We start from the raw sequence: 19,586 nt of genomic DNA, 5'->3' as shown, positions 1-19,586 counted from the left end.
ATATTTCCTTTTTATTTCCAGTTATCATCACACAGTTTGTGTAAAATCGTCCAGACTGTCAGCTGTCACTACGGGGATAAAATACACTCTATACTATTAAAATGCAGCTAAAATCCTCATCATGTGTTTAGTGTTGTAAACGATCTCTCCGTTTTTTAGAAGCTCTGTTTTAAAACCAGAGTAGAAATAGAAAGTCTGGAACAATAAAATGTTTCCACTGACCTATAAAGATATATATCGCTCTTTTTTACTTGTCACTTTATTGTAAACTCAAGACTTTTGTCCATGTCGGGATCTTGTAGGAACGATGACTCTTTTTTTTCCCCAGTGATCTGATTGGTCAGTGGTCGGAGTGTTGACAGGTTGTGATCCGATCGTCTGAAGGTTAGCTGTCCAGCATAAGTTACCATGGTGATGTACCCCGGTAAGAAGTGAACCAGCGTCGTAGGACTGAAACCCAGAGTTAAAACTGAAGTTACCTTGCTAACCCCAAATCCTGCTTCATAGTACAGGCCTCTGGGTGTGCTTACAAGTCCATCCGCCACCCCATCCTCCACACCTCACTACATAATAGTACACTACCTTCTGCACTGGCACAGAGGCTTGGTAATGGATATAAATCGCCAATTCTGACTGCCAGAATTGTCCAATATAAGTATAGCTCCTAGAATATATGTGAGGACAAAGAAGAGATTTGGCCATTTTCTTAGTCCAGGTTTCTCTGGGTAGAGAACTCACACACTGCCTCTCAAGAGACTGTCTGGATTCTTAAACTGTTAGTTCCTGTGTGCTGAGTGGTGACCAGACAACAGAAATTTAATCTGATGAATGAGGTGAATCTATAGCTTTTCAATTAAAGATGCCTTGTTCTGCCTTTGTGTTTCGTGGGGACGAAGCAGGTGAACCCCAAATGCAGACACTCACAGTGAGGAGACGGGGATATGATAGAAAATGTTTATTTCTGAAGGCTGGGGAAAGGGGATTCAGACCTGGGGAAGTTTGGGCTGGTAGCTGAGAGACTGGGGCAAGGGCTTAGGCAGATAGCTGGAAACCTGAGGCTTGGGCATCAAGCTGGGCTAAGCAGGGCAGGGGGTGGGGGGGGGGTGTTGAGGGGAGCCAGGCAGAGCGGGTTCCAGAGAGCACAGGGAGCTGAGCTGAGCCGATGAGGAAGACAGACGAGGCAGCAGATCTGGAAACAGAGGCTAGAGTCAGGCTGTGTTTAACTGCAGGCGCAGGGAAACAGGTATTAGGCAAAAGCAGAATACTGACAGAACAGTAACAAGAATCAAAAAGGGCGACTGCATGGGCAGAGTCTATGATTTGGCAGTGTGGAAGTGGCAGAGCTTAGTCTTTGTATAGGCTTGATTACAGAAATGAGGGGCAGCTGGTGTGGCTCTCACACAATCACCCACCCCACACACACACACACACACACACACACACACACACACACACACACACACACACACACACACACACACAGGGATAGAGCCACAAGGAGAGCAGCAGCAGGCTAGGGAGACACTGAAATAGAGGTAGAAGGTGTGGCAGATGATATCCCAGGGGCAGATGTAACATTTTGGTGATAGTGGCTGATTGAGGCTTGAATTTCTTTAAAACTGAGCGCAGCTCCACCGACACAGCCCATCCTGTGTGCATGCAGCATGCATAGAGCGAACATGACATTCATCCACAGAATGGTACACACACATTTCACTTCATCAGTCACACAGCGGGCTCAAAACATAAACACAATCAATCACGGAGCGGTCCCGCGCAAAATGGTCAGTGAGTGATGAATGAAGGGGGAGGGGGGGGGGGGGGGCTGTTAGCAGGGAGCTGAGCCACATTATGGATTATTTTGAACAACATGAACACCTTGCCGCAGTAGAAAGCTTCAGCACTGTTGATTATTGTTTGCTCGATCGATTTTCATTGTGAAACGTCCCTCAGGTGTATGTCATACCGAGGTTATGTAGCTCGGTAAATTCTCAATACATAGACCTCAACACAAATCCTCTCTGATCCTGTTTGGGTCACACACACACACACACACACACACACACACACACACACACACACACAAAATCAAACACACAATATATCTTTTCATTGCCACTTCCCACTGTGCTAACATCAGGCCTGGCAGCATGACTCACAGACCAACCACTTGCCTTTTAACAGTTTTCATCCTAAATGTGCTTTAAAAGGGATTTGAGAGGATTCAGAAGTATTATATTTAGATTCATGATCAAACTGAATTCATCCAAAGTAATGCTGAAAGAATTAATGACAGAATATAAAGGGCTAAAATACCGTATAAGCATGTAATGCGGTTTTTGATTTGAGATAATCTGCAGGAATGGTGCTTTTGCATGGGCAGACGACTTGGGTTAAAATATTTGAATATTACAGTGCATCTGTGATCGAAGCCATATCTGTTGTACTGTAGATGTACTATACTGTCATCCCACAGGGTTATCTATTGTAGAGGATGAGAAAAAACAGCACAAACATACTGTACACAGCATAGATATGGTCTTTAATGTTCCCCGCAGGAAATTTGTTTTCACAGCACGTACGTATTCCTCACAGAAATGTACACATTGCCACACCGCAAACACACCAATAAACATAAACGCATAACATTCATTCTCCCACCTGAGTCCCAACACGTATTTGCGCACACACCCACAGATGAGTCTGGATCCACTGTGTCAGTGAGGCAGTTTGTTCAGTGCTGCTACGGCAGAAGGGACAAAACTTCTGCCAAAACAAGCTCTTCTCCATGTTAAGGTCCTGTATCTACAGCAGTAGTGTGAGGTGTGGATTGAGAGTGTCTATCGTGAGTGCGGGGCATATGATGTCTCTGTCATTCATGTCGGAGAGATTGAATGTAGGGGAGTCGATGACGTGTGATCCTGGTAAGTTTGTTTTTGTTGGAGATGGCTAACATGGTGAAGAAACAGAGGAAACAGTACAACAGGATGGGTTTTTGTAAAGCAACAACAGGGGGTGGGGGGCAACAGAAAGTTTGCGGATGATGTGGAGCATCTGCTGGGATCCTTTATGGATATCAGTGATGTGTTGATCAAAACTGAGTTTATTGTCTAAAGTGAATCCAAGATATTTGAAGTTGATCTGTTCTACTGTCTTACCATGGATGGAGGTGGGGTTCAGTCCAGTGTGGGGTGTGTTTGATGTGTTAATGAGCAATTCTTTTGCTTTTGTCCATGCTCAGTCGGAGGTGGTTGTCGGTGCACCATTGTGTGAAATGAAAAAAACTACTCATCGGAGTATTTGTAGTATGTGGTGATGGATGAAGGCTTGATGCAGTCGTTTTGTGTAGAAGGTGTTAAGGAAGGGACTGAGGACACACCCCTGAGGGGCTCTGGTGTTGATGATGATGGTTGATGATGTTACTGTGCTTATGGTCTGTTGCTGATGATGAAGTTGTAGACCCAGTGGATGAGGAGTGGAGGGATGTTGTGGTGGTACTCCCCACTTGAGTACATCCTCCCAGTACATATCTCTCTGTGGACATTTCGGTTGTCAAATATAGGTGTATTAACCATAATATTAATATTGGGGCTGAAGAGGCCTTTGTCCACAAAAGACATTTTGACATGTCACAGTAGGAAAAGCACAAAATGAATGATGGCTGAATTCCATTTGGTTGCCTCAGTTTCAGGGACCTGGTATTTTTACATGGTGGATCATTGTCATGGCTTACTGGGAGACTTGAAGAGAAGCTATCGTTAATGTTACTTCAGTCAGAGACCAGTTATAGGTTATACAGTTAGATTTGGTGGAAAAGGCTCTACTTGAGGTGAGTTCTCATTGTATCCAAGCAGTAATGAGCCCTTCTCATCTGAGGCAAAGCTCAGGCAACACCCTGGCTAGCCTCAGATGAACATGCGACGGGATACCAACAGTATTCCAGTCCAAGGGAAATATTCTAAACTATATGTACCCAGCCTATGTGAGGCAACCACCATGTTACGATTTCCCTTGAACACTAGCAAATCCCTTCTCATCTGAGTCAAAAGCTGTGAGCTCAATTCAAGGGCTGCATTCTTCAAAGGCTGCATTTGAGGCTCAAATACGTTAAGGTTCAAACAAACGCGGCCAAGAAATGCAACCTTCTTTTTCCAAATTTGGAGTATCCAATGGATGGATCAGGCGAGAAAGTAACCATTTCACGATATGTTGTCAGTTTATCCAAATAATGCTTGTTTGGAGTTCTGCTCCAATGTTTTCGGAGATGTGGTGAGACCAGCTGGTCATCTCAGCTCTATATGTATAGATATCACCACATTTCTATATTAAATTTCGTTATATATTATTAAGTTATATTTATTATAGCTACATTACAGCTTGAATAACACCATTCACTGCATCTCTCTGTCAATGAGGTTATTTTTTGTGAGAAAAAAAGTGCTAGTGGTGCTTTGACTTGAGATTATTTTGTCACAGTTCAGTCAGGTAGTTGTGTTTGAAAGTGAGCTGCAAGTACACTGCTGTTCCAATTACAGAATGATTGTACTCCGTCTTCCCCTTACTCTGAAGAGAGACAGAGAGGATGAGCCTCTTCAGCTGATGAAGGAAGACATGAGGTTGTAGAGAGAGGCAGAGGAGAGGAGAGCAGTGAGAGAATGGACAAGTTCTTCACTCTACTCAAGAGATTAGTTGAATAATAAAAAAAGTAATTGTTAAATGCATTGGTGATTTCATTTATAGTAGTCTTTACAACTATTCAAAACATAAAGTACATAAGTAGTAGAATAACAATGTGTCTGCAGGTCCTTAAAAGTCTTAAATTCAGTGTTATAAATATTAGGTCTTAGAAAATGTGTTTATGTATAATTTAGTTCAGCTGAGCAGGGAGTCCCTGATGGTGCTGATGGACCTGGATGGGCTGCCACAATGATAAAACTAAAATTTCTGGCTTTATTTCTACTAGCTGTGTCCCGATTGTCAACTGCAGCTGTCAAGGTTGCTAGGAGACAGGAGCGGCGCTTCTTGACGAAAGGGTAAGGGCGGGAACAGCTGGTGATGCAAATAGAAAATCCTCCGTAGACCAGACCATCTCATGGGTACCTGCAGACCCCAGAGGCATACTTTATGTCATATCTCACAGATGCTTTATTCTATCATTCCAATTTTTCATGACTTTGTCAATTAATTTGTTCCTTATGACTTCATATCATTGTTTTCTGTTTGTGTTGTACTTAGTGCTTTTTAAAAATACCAATGTACTGGGGTCCTGGGGGACCTCAGTCAAAAGCACCCACTGCCGCCTATGCAGTTTTAATAGATGAAACTATTTATTGAATTCCTGTTTGCCATAGGTCCTGATTTAAAGTATCACATACTATCAGGGAGGGATGGGGGCATTCTGTCAGTCATTTTGAAGGCTTTGTGGAAAGATATTACTTGGGATAAAAGCTTCAATTTATATTAAAGAAAAGTATGTATTTTTGTTTTCCACAATATGCAAATTAACTAACTTTCCTAAAATAACAACAACAATGATTAAAAGAGAAATAGGTTAACATTTTGCTATGATGGTCGTTTCTTACAGTAATTTATACTTGGGGTCCCCAGGGACCCCAGTCAGTTGTCCTTGTATGTTAAATATGTTGGTAGGATGAAGGTTAAAGGGGACCTATTATGCTTTTCCTTATCATTATAGATGTTTTTTGAACTGTGAATCATGCAAAGCTACTCTAGTGGAGTCCAAATATAAAAAATATAGAGCTGAAAATGAGCATAATAGGTCCCCTTTAACAACACTCAGTCTACGAAGGACACGCCTTTGTAGTCCGTGTCCTTCAAGGGATGCGGCCCCTCAATTGAGACACAGCCAAAATAAAAATGTCAATGGTGAAAAAAGGCCAATTCCATCCTCATACATTATTATTATTTATTATATTGGAAAAGAAAGAAGTTACATCCTCAAATTCTGTTTGATTGTATAATAGCAGGCTTGTTTAAATTTATTGTAGGCTATCCCTCTTGGTGAAGACAGACCTCAAAGACCCCATACTTGATTCAAACCAGGATATTACCATTACTTGATACAGTATGCATGTTTATTAACAGTACTTTATTAACAGTACTTAAGGGTTGTCTTCATAGCCAATATTTACAATATCTCCATTCTGCTCATTAGAGAGTTATGTACCACGCTCATGTTGGAATGAAATGCAACTTCCAAAAATCCTCTTCAAAGAAAAGGCTACAGAGTGGTGTCTCTCTTCATTGTACTCCACTTCTATACACTCCTGTCAAGTGTGAATGTTCTGGTGATGCGGGAGCAGCTGTCAGATGTGTGGCTGGATAAGAGGAGCTGGGTGCACGCTGTGACAGCACATTGATGTACATGCTGTGGGTCTACTGCTCCCTCCCATGGCTCTATAGCATATTCTCTGTCAGGAGCATGTGAGTGGCAGTGGTCAAGGCTCCCAAAGGAGGTAACATGCTGGGCACACAATTTAAACCCTAGGATTGTGACAACGTGCCATACTGAACAGCATGTTGTGAGTCTGAAAAAAAGGCATTAAAATTCAAAGTCAGTTGTTTTTACAGCTGCACTTAGCAAATTAGCACATTGGTAAGCCAAGGAACTGTGTGCCTCATGCCAAAATTCTCATTTATGATGGAACCTCATAAAATTTTATGTTCTTCCTTATCTTTTTGATTTTTCACTTATTATGATTCCCATGTGGAATCATAAATCTCCGTTTCAGGTGCCCCGGGCAAGATTCTCATGTAAGAATACAGCAGTTTTATCAACCAGCATCACAAAATTGCGTTGTAAAAAAAAAAGTCACACCCCAACCCCACTAGAAAGGCTGTGAGTTCATCCTATTAAATCTCAGGATTTAGTATGGACACAGGTGGAAATTTCTGGGAGTTACAAATCCAAATCTAGGACAAAAAAGTGAAATTTTTCAAGATTCCATATGCCATCTTTGACTTGAGAAGAAAAAGAGAATACTCCTTACAAGAACTCTTATCTTCTGATGATCTGTATTACTGCGTGAGGTTGGGTTTGACACCTAAAAGAACCACAACAGAGGGCTGGCAGGATGGCAAGAGCAAACATAAAGGCAGTGTTTCATGAGATCACTGCCTGACTCTGGAAATCAGATGATGTTTACATCAGCTTGAGCAGACTGGAAACTGAGAGGCATTGTTTGAGTGGAAATAAATTGTAGTCTGTCTCTCTTGAGTCTTCCTGCCAGCAGTCTAAAATCTGAAACCCTACGGCTCAATTGTCAGTCAAAATAGTGCATAGCATGGCGACCGCTAAATCTGCGTTACAATTTGAAATTGTGAGATTGATGCACTGTACTGCTCTCATGCAACAACAGCAGCTTTTTGAATGACAATGTGGTCCTCTAACAGCTCGTTAAGATTCAAGGCTTCTTCTTCACAGTAAGGAAAATAACAACCTATTCCATTCAATTTGCTTAAGAACTGTTCCAGTTATAATAACACACTGAGTTACCTTTAGCATCTCCTCCTGTGTAAACTGAAATGTTGAATACATTAAATTCCAGTTAAATAGGCCATCACATGCAATAGTGTGACTGGGGGATGATGGCTGGGGATGGCAGCTGGGTTGTCATTTGTGTTATAATACTGTAAGTCTCCTTTGGCTTTAAGGTTTCTTCACAAATATTTATGAATGCAGGTCACCCTATTAGCAGAGACAGACTAGACGGGTATAAAAAACAATCTTTGGTCTGAGGAAAAACAAGCTACACTGGCAGTGAGAAACATATTTGCAGGCAGAATCAGCAAACAAATCCAAAAGGATGAAGGCGGCATTTAAAAAGAGTCAAGTCGCGTCTTCATCCATTGATGGCTAACTGTGGGAGTGGAAATGAGGGTCGTGCACATGCACCTGGTTCCTCAATGAATGAGATTTATAAAACACCATGCATAGGCATGGCTTTATAAATCTGACGAAAAGAATGCATATTTCTGCCTTTTGTGCATAAGCTCAGTTTTAGTCATGAATCTACACAGAGTTTTATGCATGTGGCCCCTGGTGTGCAAGTGAGTAGTAGCAGGAGAGGTTCAAACTGCATGGCAGTGACAGTGAGCGGGGGAACTGTGGTCAGATGATGACTCTGATAAAAACATCATAATATATGTCATCAATTCTAAAATCGCAATCACAAACACACACAACAAAAGAAATGATATACTTTTCTGAATATCTTACCTTATTTTTATGCAATTTTAAACTGATAATTAGATTAATTAGAGCCTATTGCTGGATTAAAAGTGTTGGGCAAATGTTCTCCATACAGTACAGGCTCAATAGAACTCCTTTTTTTGTTCTGACTTGTATATATCATGGATATAGATGAGCTTAAAACCAAATAATAAATGTTGCCAAGATTCATACTGTATATAAATCCTGTCAAATGTTTTCCTGTCTCTCATCTCTTTATTACTTAAACCAACACAATAAACAAAACACATGATGTGATGCTCCTTGGTGATCTTTAGCCCAAAGAACATTTTGCTGTAGAAGTATTTCATTCTAAACACATTTTAAAATCAGTTTAAGCCCAGAAATTAAACACAGTTTCATAATACATGCCTTATACTACTACATGTTATAACCTCCCCATCAGTTTAAGCCTAACTGTTAACAATCAAACATGAACATTATCATATTAAGCATCAATATCTGGATGTCCAAACTTCAATAGTGGATAGCTGAGCTCACTCTAAGCAGGCTTTGAGGTCATTTAAACTATCACATCTACCTAATAATGTAGAATGTGTTGTATAAAGAGGTATTTTTTCCTGTGAACTTGATTGCTTTAAACAGTTGCCTTGAACAATTATCCCATGAATCAGTGAAACATTCAATCCCTGCATGAGATAATTGCTCCTCCTGGCTTTAGCGATGCAGATGGAAAACGGTGTATTTTGATCTCCAAATACCTCCCTGAAGACTTTTGAGGAACTGCTTTCTCATCCGTCTACATGAAAGAGCCCATTGGTTTGACCATTTGGAGTAACCACAGCCTCACCACAAAAGTGCAGTGAATGAGGATTTATGAAATCAGGTTATAGATTAGTTAGTGTCACTGTTGAGATTTCACCAGCGGTCCAACAATCAGCCTCTCTGCTTCAGCAGCAGAACCCTTATTTTATTTGTTCTCGCTCATCTCAATGACAATGGGCGGTTGTCATATCTACTTTGACAGTTGCTATGGTAACAGGTGCTCAGTATTGTTGGTGAGGTATCTATTGCCCCAAGCGGACCATCTAATTCATGTCAGATCTGGACCTCGATGTGTCAATCACATCTACTGGAGAAAAAACAAAATTACAACTGGCAGGTTGATGTTGATGCAGCTGAACAGAAATCAGTCGTGTAAAAACACATTTAATTTAATCTCATAGAGTGTAGAATTTACAGTAAGAGTGAATGATGAACTCTTACTTCAACCACTGAAATTTCAAAAACACATCTCTCTATCTTAATTTAATGTGATTCTCTACTGAGACCCACAAGTTATATCAGAAAAGTGAATCTTTAAAATTTATACCAAACAATAAAATAAGGAAGTGAAAAGAATTGAAAAGAGAAACTCACAAGGGCACCACTGAACCAACTTATATTCTATCATCATAAAAATTTAAACCACTTTTCACTTAGATCCTAAGACACTGCACTAATAACTTCAGTTATTACATGAACTACAATATGTAGAGTATGGACATGGTTGTGTAAGACTGTTGAATCAATACATGCAGCCAAAGCTGAAATAATGAAACAGGATGAATATGCTTCATTAATGGTTGAGCTTCCTTAACCTAGATTTTGATCTAGAATTTGTTTTTATATGCATCAGTACCTCGGTTATGCAAACTTTGCTCAACCAGTATTGTCCTAGATTGTCAGATTTTTTCTGCCAAACCGTCTATTAGATACTTGTTTAGTGTTAATGTTAAATGCTAAACAGTAATGTGGGTGGAGAGAGCATGGCATTGGGGAAAGTGAAGGTCTGGGAAAGACACTCAGAGCAGGTTGTGTTGAGTTGAATACGGAAAGCAATTTGGCAAAAAAGAAAAAAAAAAAAAAAAGTAATTCCAGCAGCTCAGATGGTAACGTTTCCCTTAGAGGATCAAGTCAAAAAAACTCCACTACTATAACAACACAGTCCCTGAGTAAAGACCACCCTCTGTGGATGCCCACCAGAGTAGAACCAGTGTTACCAACATGTGCTTTCAGAGCTCCAGTATTAACACAGGTACCGCTTTAGGTGCTGTGGTGCCAAGAAATGGAGTAAGTTACCTTTTCACATTAATTGAAACTCAAGCCTTTAATAAATTGTTCCTATAGATATTTATAGCTACTGTACATCTTTTTGTCCTCCGATGTTGGTGATTATGGAAGAACGTGCTCATGAAAACAAGTGTCTCATAAAAATATACACAGCATCACAGCAATAATGTAGTCTCCTTCAGGAATATTGAGGAAATGAGCAAGAGCTAAAAATATACCAAAGGTCATGTGAAAGTCGGTATGATTTCACTGTAAAGTATTACAGACAGGAACACAACTGAGTGTTTCTAGCTTTCTCGGACTGCCGGGCCAGCAGAGAGATCACGTCTTTCCTCACTTCAGAGGTAGGCCATCTCTATTACATTACACAGGCATTAACATATCATGCTATTTATAGACATCTGCCTCTTCAGCTGCAGCATTTTAGAGTCATCCAATTCACAGGAATTACAGGTAACATTTTTGCCTGTCAGTGCCTTCACTGCAGCGGTGAAAACGGCTACTTGTTAACTCATATTGCACTGTAACAACAGAGACATTTATTATGTGGAACTGCACATTATTGCAGACTGAGATCAGATAAGATGAAATTTTATTGATCCCTATGGGAACATTCTGTGTGCTGCTGAAGTCAAACTAAAAGGATTCAATTTTTCTTTTCCTCTCGCTAAATCCTGCACTTTTGCTGCACATTCTGACATAGGTGACACCTTGCTTATCCAGCTATCCTATATATATACATACATATATGCATACACACACACACATATATATAGATAGATAGATAGATATTCACACACACACATATTGGAGCACAAATATGCATGGGTGGGAAAGATGTGTAATTGATTAGGTAACTTACAAGTGTTACATGCTCTATTATCACTGTATGTAAATGTGTGCTGAGCTTTTTGCCTTACTACACTCACTCAAGTGCAACTTAGAGATACCTTACTTGGGTATTTTCATTATATACCACTATATACTTCTAATCCACTACATTTCATAGAGAAATAATATGTTTTTACTCCACTACATTTAATTAACAGCTATAATTACAAGTTACATTATAGGTTAAACTGGTCACCGAATACACCGGATCATCTTATTAAATATGTTACTGCACTCTTATAGATTAAACTATCGAACTATATGGAAAGTAGTTAAAGAGTCTACACACCTACTGTATTGTCCACCTACACAGGTGTTTTCTGGACAGTGGAGGCATGCACAAGATGTGCTTGATTAACATGTCCACTGCTCTTTAGTTACACCTGTTCAGGGTGGGATAACTTTATCATCCTTGTTGCTATGCTCAAATTGGTGATGCTACATAATTCCTAGCATAGCTCCATCCAATTTCACCTGAGAGTCACCCTTCACAAGTCTTACCAGGTTAACTCAAAACACCTGTGTGGGTGTGCAGGTCTTAAAACAGACAGGTGCCTAGAACTGCTGGCTGGATGTTCTAACAGCTTCGCAACCACCCTTTAAAATTAGTAACAGTAAATTAAATGCAAGACATTCAGTTGAGTATTTTTCACTGAGTATCTGAATATTTCTTCCAACACTGAATATAATTGAGCTTTCAGAAACACACATGTGTATATCTAGAACATGTGCAGTTCAATTTGGGGAATGCAACTATAATAATAATAGATCACTGCATATGGATGGAGAGTCAAAGACATAGGAAAAGAAATAGACGGAAAACATGAATATAGAGGGATAATTTCACAAGCAGCAAGTATCAGCTGCACAGTTAAAAACAAACACATTTTCACCATTTTCATTTCCTGTGTGCATTAGTCTCAAATTGTTTTACTGTTTACATTTGTACTGACTTATCAGCTTGTCAGTCATCTGTCAGGCGCTTTGTACTGCAATGACCTGTACCAAAGGTGCTATACAAATAAGGTTTGATTGATTGATTGATTGTGTCTCTTCTGCTTTAAATCTCCATATGCGCTATGAGCGTAACTGACGGAGCTCTCGCGCATTCTACGTACGTGTTCTACGCAGCGGCGGAGCAGGAAGAACTACAAGGCTAAACCTAAACGCTGTCCAGAAAAGACGTTTTCTTTCTGTTAGTTACTGACGAACAAGCCCAGCTAAAGCTCGGCGGGAAGGACACGCACTGACAGTCTCCAGTGACTGTTTATTTGCAGCAGCTGTGCGGTGACCTGCGTTATTCCACATACAGCAGCAGGTGAGTCACATCATCGGCTGCTGCTAGTTTCCTAGTGTCCTCCGAAACGGTTTCATACAACAGCTGTGGTGACGTTTTTCCCTAAAACGGTCAACATTAGCCGGGTTAGACCATTAAAGGACTGCACAGGTGTACTTTGGAGGCTGTTTGTGCCCGCTGAAACATTTCTTCATGTCGTTGCGTCTTTGGAAATGTATACACGACACTGCGCATGCGCGAGAAATGACACTTGATTCATGTACAGTGTAAGTTCCTACATTGTTTCTTGTGCAGAATCCTGAACAGGATGTCGTCACCTTCTTAAAATAATGGCCCAAGTCATTTTTTCAGGTTTCTCAGAAAACACAAAACATCATCATGGTGTGCACAAGCTGCCTCTAGACACTGCACAACAGGCATACTATAATACTGGATTACTAATATTATGTTCAAGTGAGATTTTCATTAAATAAAAACTCAAAAGTAAAGAGGATCCTTTGTCATTTTTTTAGTTATACACATCATTTCTAGCTGTTAGATTACAATACAGTATTCAGATCTTTCTTAATTAGATCATGTAATGTGGAAAAAAATGAGACAAGAACTGTAGATGAAATATTGTTGAAAAGGCAGAGAAGAGTTAACAGAAAGCCTATCACTTGTAACAGCCACAGATTCTGGAGCCTTTCCACTCTTTGCCAAATGCTAGCTTCATGGACTTAGCTATTTTGCTGATTAAAATGCTGACTAAAAAGACTGAATAAAAAGACTAAATAACTATATAATATGACGATTTAGTCACTCTTTTGACGTAGGCCATTATACTACAGGGGTAGAATTGCATGATCTGTTCCTAACTGAGGATGTGGGCGATTTTACCAGAGGTGACCAGCATCATAAGGAGATGATTTAGGTAGAAAAAAACCTTTTTTGGTCAAAAAATGACTTGGACCATTATTTTAGGAAGGTGACAATAGGGAAGTTATAGCATTTAAAAATAAAAGAAATCTAATCTTAATTTATCTGAATTATCTGTTTGGAGAGTTACCATACATATTAACAGCAGTGAATTCCACAGTCAGTTGATTAATTTTCTTTTTATTCCCTAGATGAAAGAAGCAATGCCTGAGAAACATGTCTCACAAAGAAGATAATGAAGGGAAAAAGAGGTGAGGAGCACAAACAAACAAGCATGACAATTCCAATAGTGCTTATTAGGCCACTGGGGAAATCACTCCATGTAAATGTAGGCTAATGCGGCAGTGTTGTATCGAACACCCTCTTTCAGTTCTCACCACACCGAATTGTACGGCAGCATCCCTCCAAGATGTCTGCCGATTGTGTACCACCCAGACTACAACATCACCTTCATGGGCCTTGAAAAGCTCCATCCATTTGATGCGGGGAAGTGGGGGAAAGTCATTCACTTCTTGAAAGGTAAGAGTGTGACAAGCATCTTCCTGAGCTTATGTATATGGAATCACAGAGGTAGAGAACAAAGAGGAAGATGGAGAGGGGAGAGGTGAGGTATAGTTGCTGGAAAGGGGAAAGGCAGAGTAATAGAGCACAGATAATTAGAAGAAACTCCCTGTGGGAGCCTGCGCAGGTACAGTAGATGAGGCCCAGTGCGGGTTTCAAGGCCAAGGGAAGACAGTCGCTGGCTAACTGGCACGACTTCACACAAAGTTGTTGTCAAATGCACCATGGATCGTCTTAGCTACAGAAAGCGCTGTACGCAGCTTAATGAATTCACCAAACTTTCAGAAGTTAAGAGTGCAAATAAGAAACTAAGCCTGTGCTGACAGTGGAAAACCTGGATTTTTTTTTTTAAATGTACCCTTGCAATAAGTGGAGAAAAATTGGATGATATTGCAAATATAACCAGCCTGTTTAGGAAATCATATAACGGTACTTGTTTTGTAATAGATTTTAATGAGCCCTCTATGTCACAGTCAGAGTCAGAGGCTGAATTTTTTAAAACATTATGGTGTAATGGTCCAAGAAAAATAGAACAGTCTCTTAATGGAACAGCTAATGTTAGTAAAAAAAAAAAAAGTGATGCTAAAATTCACCCTAATCATGTTAAAAATCATGTTGCTATGAAACATGTGCACTGTATGCTTAGTAACCATAGCTGCATCTTGAAAAATTAAATGTTTTTTCAGGTCATTGCAATAAGTTGTCAGATATAAACTGTCTGGGTAGGGTGGGGTGATATGGTCAAAATTAATATCATGGTAGTTATCTCAGTATTAGTTTATGACCATATATACTTTGCTCAAAAATAGCATGATAAAAAACTCAAATTCCTGCTCATCATATTGATTCTAATGGTTATATTCTCATGTACCAGGTGCCAAGTACTGCACAAGCTTCATTAAAGTCTCCTTTGTCAGAATGACAAAAAGCCGTCACTTAAACTGATAGATCAAGCCAGCAGTGTCGAGTATTCTATGTCTGAAAAGGGCTTAAGTGTGTAGCAGGCCTGGACCTTTTTGGTCCTTTCACCTGGTTGGAGGTTATAATTTACAATTGGTGAATGAAAATGAAAATTATGCAGCACAAAGGTAAAACTTGAGCTCAATTGTGAAAGTTTGATTCAGAAAATTGGTATTACAGTCTATGTTTTTCATTGTAACGACACATATTTTCGGACTCATGCCTATTTGACTCTAATCACACAATACCTTTGTCTCAGAGGAGCAGTTCATCACTGACGGGAACATTGTTGAAGCCCGTGAAGCTACTGAAGAGGATCTGCTGGTGGTTCACACCAAACGCTACCTCAACAGATTAAAGGTAGCATCGTTATCCCTCAACACCACCAACCTTTAATGTGTCTCTCTCATTATGGCAGCATGGCATGTTCACTACAGTTCTTCATCTTCTCACATCTTCATCTTCTCTGTTCATCACTCAGAGGTACTGAGGAGCTGAGGGATCCGGCAAAGATTGAAATTGATTTCATTGTTATTAAAATGAAACGTTACTGCATGTTCATATTTAATATTTCATTAATGTGATTCACACCAAACTGTTTGTATTCATTTTCCATCTCATATTGTAATGCAGGAGGTGACATAAGAGAGCAGGGAGTGCTCATTAAAATGCAGTGGATTATCTCATTGGGGAAATAGTTCTCAATCACATCAATCATGTCAAGCATATTCAGGGGATAGCACCTCTCTGAGTCCTTCCAATCAAAACAGTTTTTGCGCTTTTAATTTATCAGCCCCAGGAGTTGCCTATGATCCACATTTGTTTTTACTTTCAGACTGGATTTAGAAGGCTATAGTTGAGTTGTGTTTGACTATTTCATACGGTCATTGTTACAGGAATACTGAGACATGACTGTAAATCTCTCATAAAGGAGTGTCTGCTGTAGGAAAAGTAGAGCCGATAACAGTAGTTCTATCATGTCAAAGACTTTGCATTTCTTCTCTTTCCCCTTCACTGCATGCAGAGCCAAATCATGGAGGGCTCCAGAGAGGTACCTCAGTACTCCTGCCTTGCATTTGCATTATTATGTGCTGTCCTGTTTTCATGTGAGAGTCAAGACTCAAGCACTGGCAGCATTGTGTTGTCTTTAGTCAGCTTTTCTACACCCTCATATCCAAACCCTGGTGGGCACACATAGGAAACATGTTGGGGGGTTTCTAGGCATTTGAGGTTCATCTGTGTAGCACAGAAAATGGTCTTTACTACTGTATATCTAATTGTGCTCTTTTTCACTTTAGTGGTCTCTGGTGGTGGCAACAATTACAGAAATCCCACCTCTCCTGTTTCTGCCTAATTTCCTGGTGCAGCGAAAGGTGTTGAAACCTTTGCGGACACAGACAGGAGGAACAATAATGGTAGGAATCTGACAGCCTCATCATGCCTTTTGTGTGTCTTCATCATGTTTTCAGTTGATAATGGTCACATGTTTTGCTAACTATCCCTCCTCATTAGTCAGAGAAAGAAATAGAGATTATGTTCTGTGGTGTAGAAGCTCTGCCAAATAATGATGTGATCCCACTACTGTCTCTGTTACCTTTCATCAAATACAACAATCACTTCAGGTGCTTTACAGATCGCCCATGCAGCACCCATTCATGATGGTATTAATGAGAAGATTTACCATCAAATACAGAATTTGAAGGCACTTCCACAAAAACAGTTTTTTATTTCTTGGATATTAGAGATGAACTCAACATCTCATACTCTTTAACTTCCCCTTAAATGTCTATTATTCATAGCAAGACTGTAAAATCTATTTCTAGTTGTAGTGCAAAAAAAAAAAAAATGTTACATTATAAAATTCTCATTTAGAGTGTGAACAAATGTATTGATTATGACTTTGTAGCTGAGAAATTCAAGTACATTAGCAGATATTTGGCACATTAGTCTTGCTGTCTGACTAGTATTATTATCATACTGTTGTTGCCTAATTTCATCCCACTGGATCTGTGCAGTACAGAGCGGGTGTGCAGCACCACTGCAAGTCTACATCAGTCCAGCACATGGATCACTATGCTGGTAGTGAAGTGTTGAGCTCCACAAAATTTACATTTGCTAGGCTGCTGCCCTCCATACACTACTTTATCTCCCATGAAAAACAGGCTTAGACAGGCAATTTATCATATTACTTGTATCTAGACATGACATTTACAGCTAAATATGTACAAAGACATTCACATTGTTTAGTCAACCTTTTAGAAATTTTACATCACGTCGAAGCTTTGCGTTTGATTATGCAGCATCAACAATAAGGTTTTGTAGGCACGATAGTATAATAGGATTTCATTTTACATTTTATGCAAATGTTGTTGCATTAAGGGAAATAATGTTTTGCACACAGTACAGTGTAATTGTTTAGTCCTTGCTGATAGAAGAACGCCTGAGGGGGAACAAGTGAAGTGAACACACGTGATGGGAAAGCTCGGCACCTGCTGAGGGGAAATTACATCTATGAAAATGCTGCTTGATAAAAGAGATGGAAATTACTTTTGTTGGCACTCCACAATCCCGCATAGTGACTAGACCTGAACCAGCTGGACCAGGACCTTCTCAGACTCCTATTGAAATTGGGGTTTCTCTGATCTTAAATCAAATTGGAATGATTATGAATGTGAGGCAATTGGTTTGGCGAGAATCAGTCCATGGTTTTTGACAAATGGGGCAGGTGTTAGTCTGTTTATTGTAAATAACGATGGAGAAATCTTGTAGTACGGTATTCCCAAGGAAGAAAAGCATCCATATTGATCTTGTGATGGTGGGACGACACGCGTTTGGAGAGGTTAACCAGTCATGCGAGGTGTGATGAATGAGTCAACAGCCTTGAAAACTCAGTTCAGCCAAATTCTTTGGCTCCTCATTAATCGTGATGTAATAGGCAATACACCAAGGTCTATGTGATTTTCAACTGCTGCGCCAGGTATGAATAGCAGAACACTGGCTAACTGTAGTCTCAGTTTGTACCTCTCACACAAAGCTGCTATAATGTTACCAAGCCTGATAAGTGATGGAAGACAGACAACGTTTTAAATGAATGAGGGATTTTATTTCTCTTCTGTGATAGTAAACACAACACACGGGCCTGGTGATAACTAATGTGCTATATTCACAGTGTGACTAGATATTAGGAGTTGAATAACCTTTAGCATTAACCATGATAAACAGCAGGATAAGCACTGTACTTCTGTGGACAGCATCAGCAGCAAAACATATTTTAGCCACCAAAAAAAAGGCCCACCTAAAAAAAAAAAAAAAAAAAAAAAAAAAAAAAAATCAGTATCAGTTTAAACCTGCAGTGCAGAAATCTTACATATAAATGAATGTCCGTTACATTCAAACCCTTGACAAACAATGTTCACACAATGCTGTGTTTTCCTTGTTGAGCTGTGGTGGAAGTGTAGTAACACAAAGGGGGACTTCTACATGATTTGACTCATTTGGATGACTGAAACTCCATCACTTACATTGTAAGTGCATTATGAAGGGATCTTCTAATAACCTGTATGAACAGAAGGAGTGATTATGGCAAGAAAAACCTATTTCAATGTTCATTTGGGCACCTGACTGTTGTTTTAAGACAGACTTAAAAAATTGTGAACGTGTTCTTTAAAGTGTCAGTTTTGGAAAGTTACAGAAATTGTCCAATGTCAGAATACTGGCAGCTTTACTCTCCAGCAGGTTGTTCTGTGATTGACAGTAAGCTGATTAGAAACTGTCAAGTATCTATAGAGGAGCAGAAATGTCCAAACTGCTCTTGTTTGGGATGAAGTGAAATTGCAGCTTCATTCAGTGGTTTTTATCACTGTGATTCTGCTTAGTATTAGCAAATGAAAATTGAAAACATATATAAGAGGTAAGACAGAGTAGCTTGAGTTTAAAAAATTGAAAGTGATTGTGTTGTCCAACTTTCCATGATAAGAGCTTCTCGTCCATGTAATGTCTCAAATTATCTGGGTTGAGCGTGTCTTGATGGTTTGTTTGTGAGTTTTCTGTCCTCCCACTAAAAATTAAACAGAATGATGTTGTCCTCTTTGCGCCGCTTACTTTGTTTCCAGTGGAGCATGAGGAGAAACTAGGAACCACCTCTATTAGTCTTGCTATGCAAAAAGGAGGAATAAGAAACAAACAGGAAGCTCATACAATATAAGTATGGCTGCAGACATGAATGTTGATGAGCTGATCAGTGTATGTACTGTATGGTTTTCAGTGCATATAGTTGATATAATTACAAAGGATATCAGGCGCAGCATCATGCGGCTCACTCGAACACATGCATTATGGGCCTGATGGTTGATGAAATCATGCAGATGAAATTAGAGGGCAATATGCCTGCTACTTTCTTTTACCCTGAGTGCTTGTTTTCCCTAGACTGAGTGGAGTATTAGAGCCATGGCCAGGGTGTGTGCATACATGCTAATGTGTGTTATTACCCATCCATCAGAGAGCCATATTGGTATTTACACACAATCTCCTCAGCTCATATCTCCTCCCCTCAGGCGTTCTACACGCTGAGCTCCAGGAATACATGGCAGAGAGGCTCCCTTTTTCATCCAAGAGAGAAATCCTGACCTGCCTTTT

General features: G+C 39.8%; 1 protein-coding gene across 3 annotated transcripts in view; it reads left to right on the top strand.

Annotated features, from left to right (window-relative positions):
* The first annotated feature begins 4,948 nt into the window (after positions 1-4,948).
* hdac11 (histone deacetylase 11) overlaps positions 4,949-19,586 on the top strand; it is a 36,980-nt gene continuing 22,342 nt past the window's right edge. Inside the window, exons 1-5 of one of the 3 annotated variants that reach the window (XM_042405752.1) lie at positions 4,949-5,033; positions 13,622-13,681; positions 13,801-13,949; positions 15,211-15,311; positions 16,250-16,366. In XM_042405752.1, the coding sequence (XP_042261686.1) occupies positions 13,647-13,681; positions 13,801-13,949; positions 15,211-15,311; positions 16,250-16,366 (402 nt within the window). In that variant the 5' untranslated portion in view covers positions 4,949-5,033; positions 13,622-13,646. Of the gene's footprint in view, positions 5,034-11,494; positions 12,534-13,621; positions 13,682-13,800; positions 13,950-15,210; positions 15,312-16,249; positions 16,367-19,586 lie in introns of those variants that run through there. The other 2 variants (XM_042405753.1, XM_042405750.1) reach the window with 2 other exon arrangements.

This window comes from Thunnus maccoyii, chromosome 3 (assembly GCF_910596095.1).
Source record: "Thunnus maccoyii chromosome 3, fThuMac1.1, whole genome shotgun sequence".
Taxonomy (NCBI): domain Eukaryota; kingdom Metazoa; phylum Chordata; class Actinopteri; order Scombriformes; family Scombridae; genus Thunnus; species Thunnus maccoyii.
Note: the sequence above shows the minus strand (reverse complement) of the source record. Positions and strands in the feature narration are given on the sequence as shown.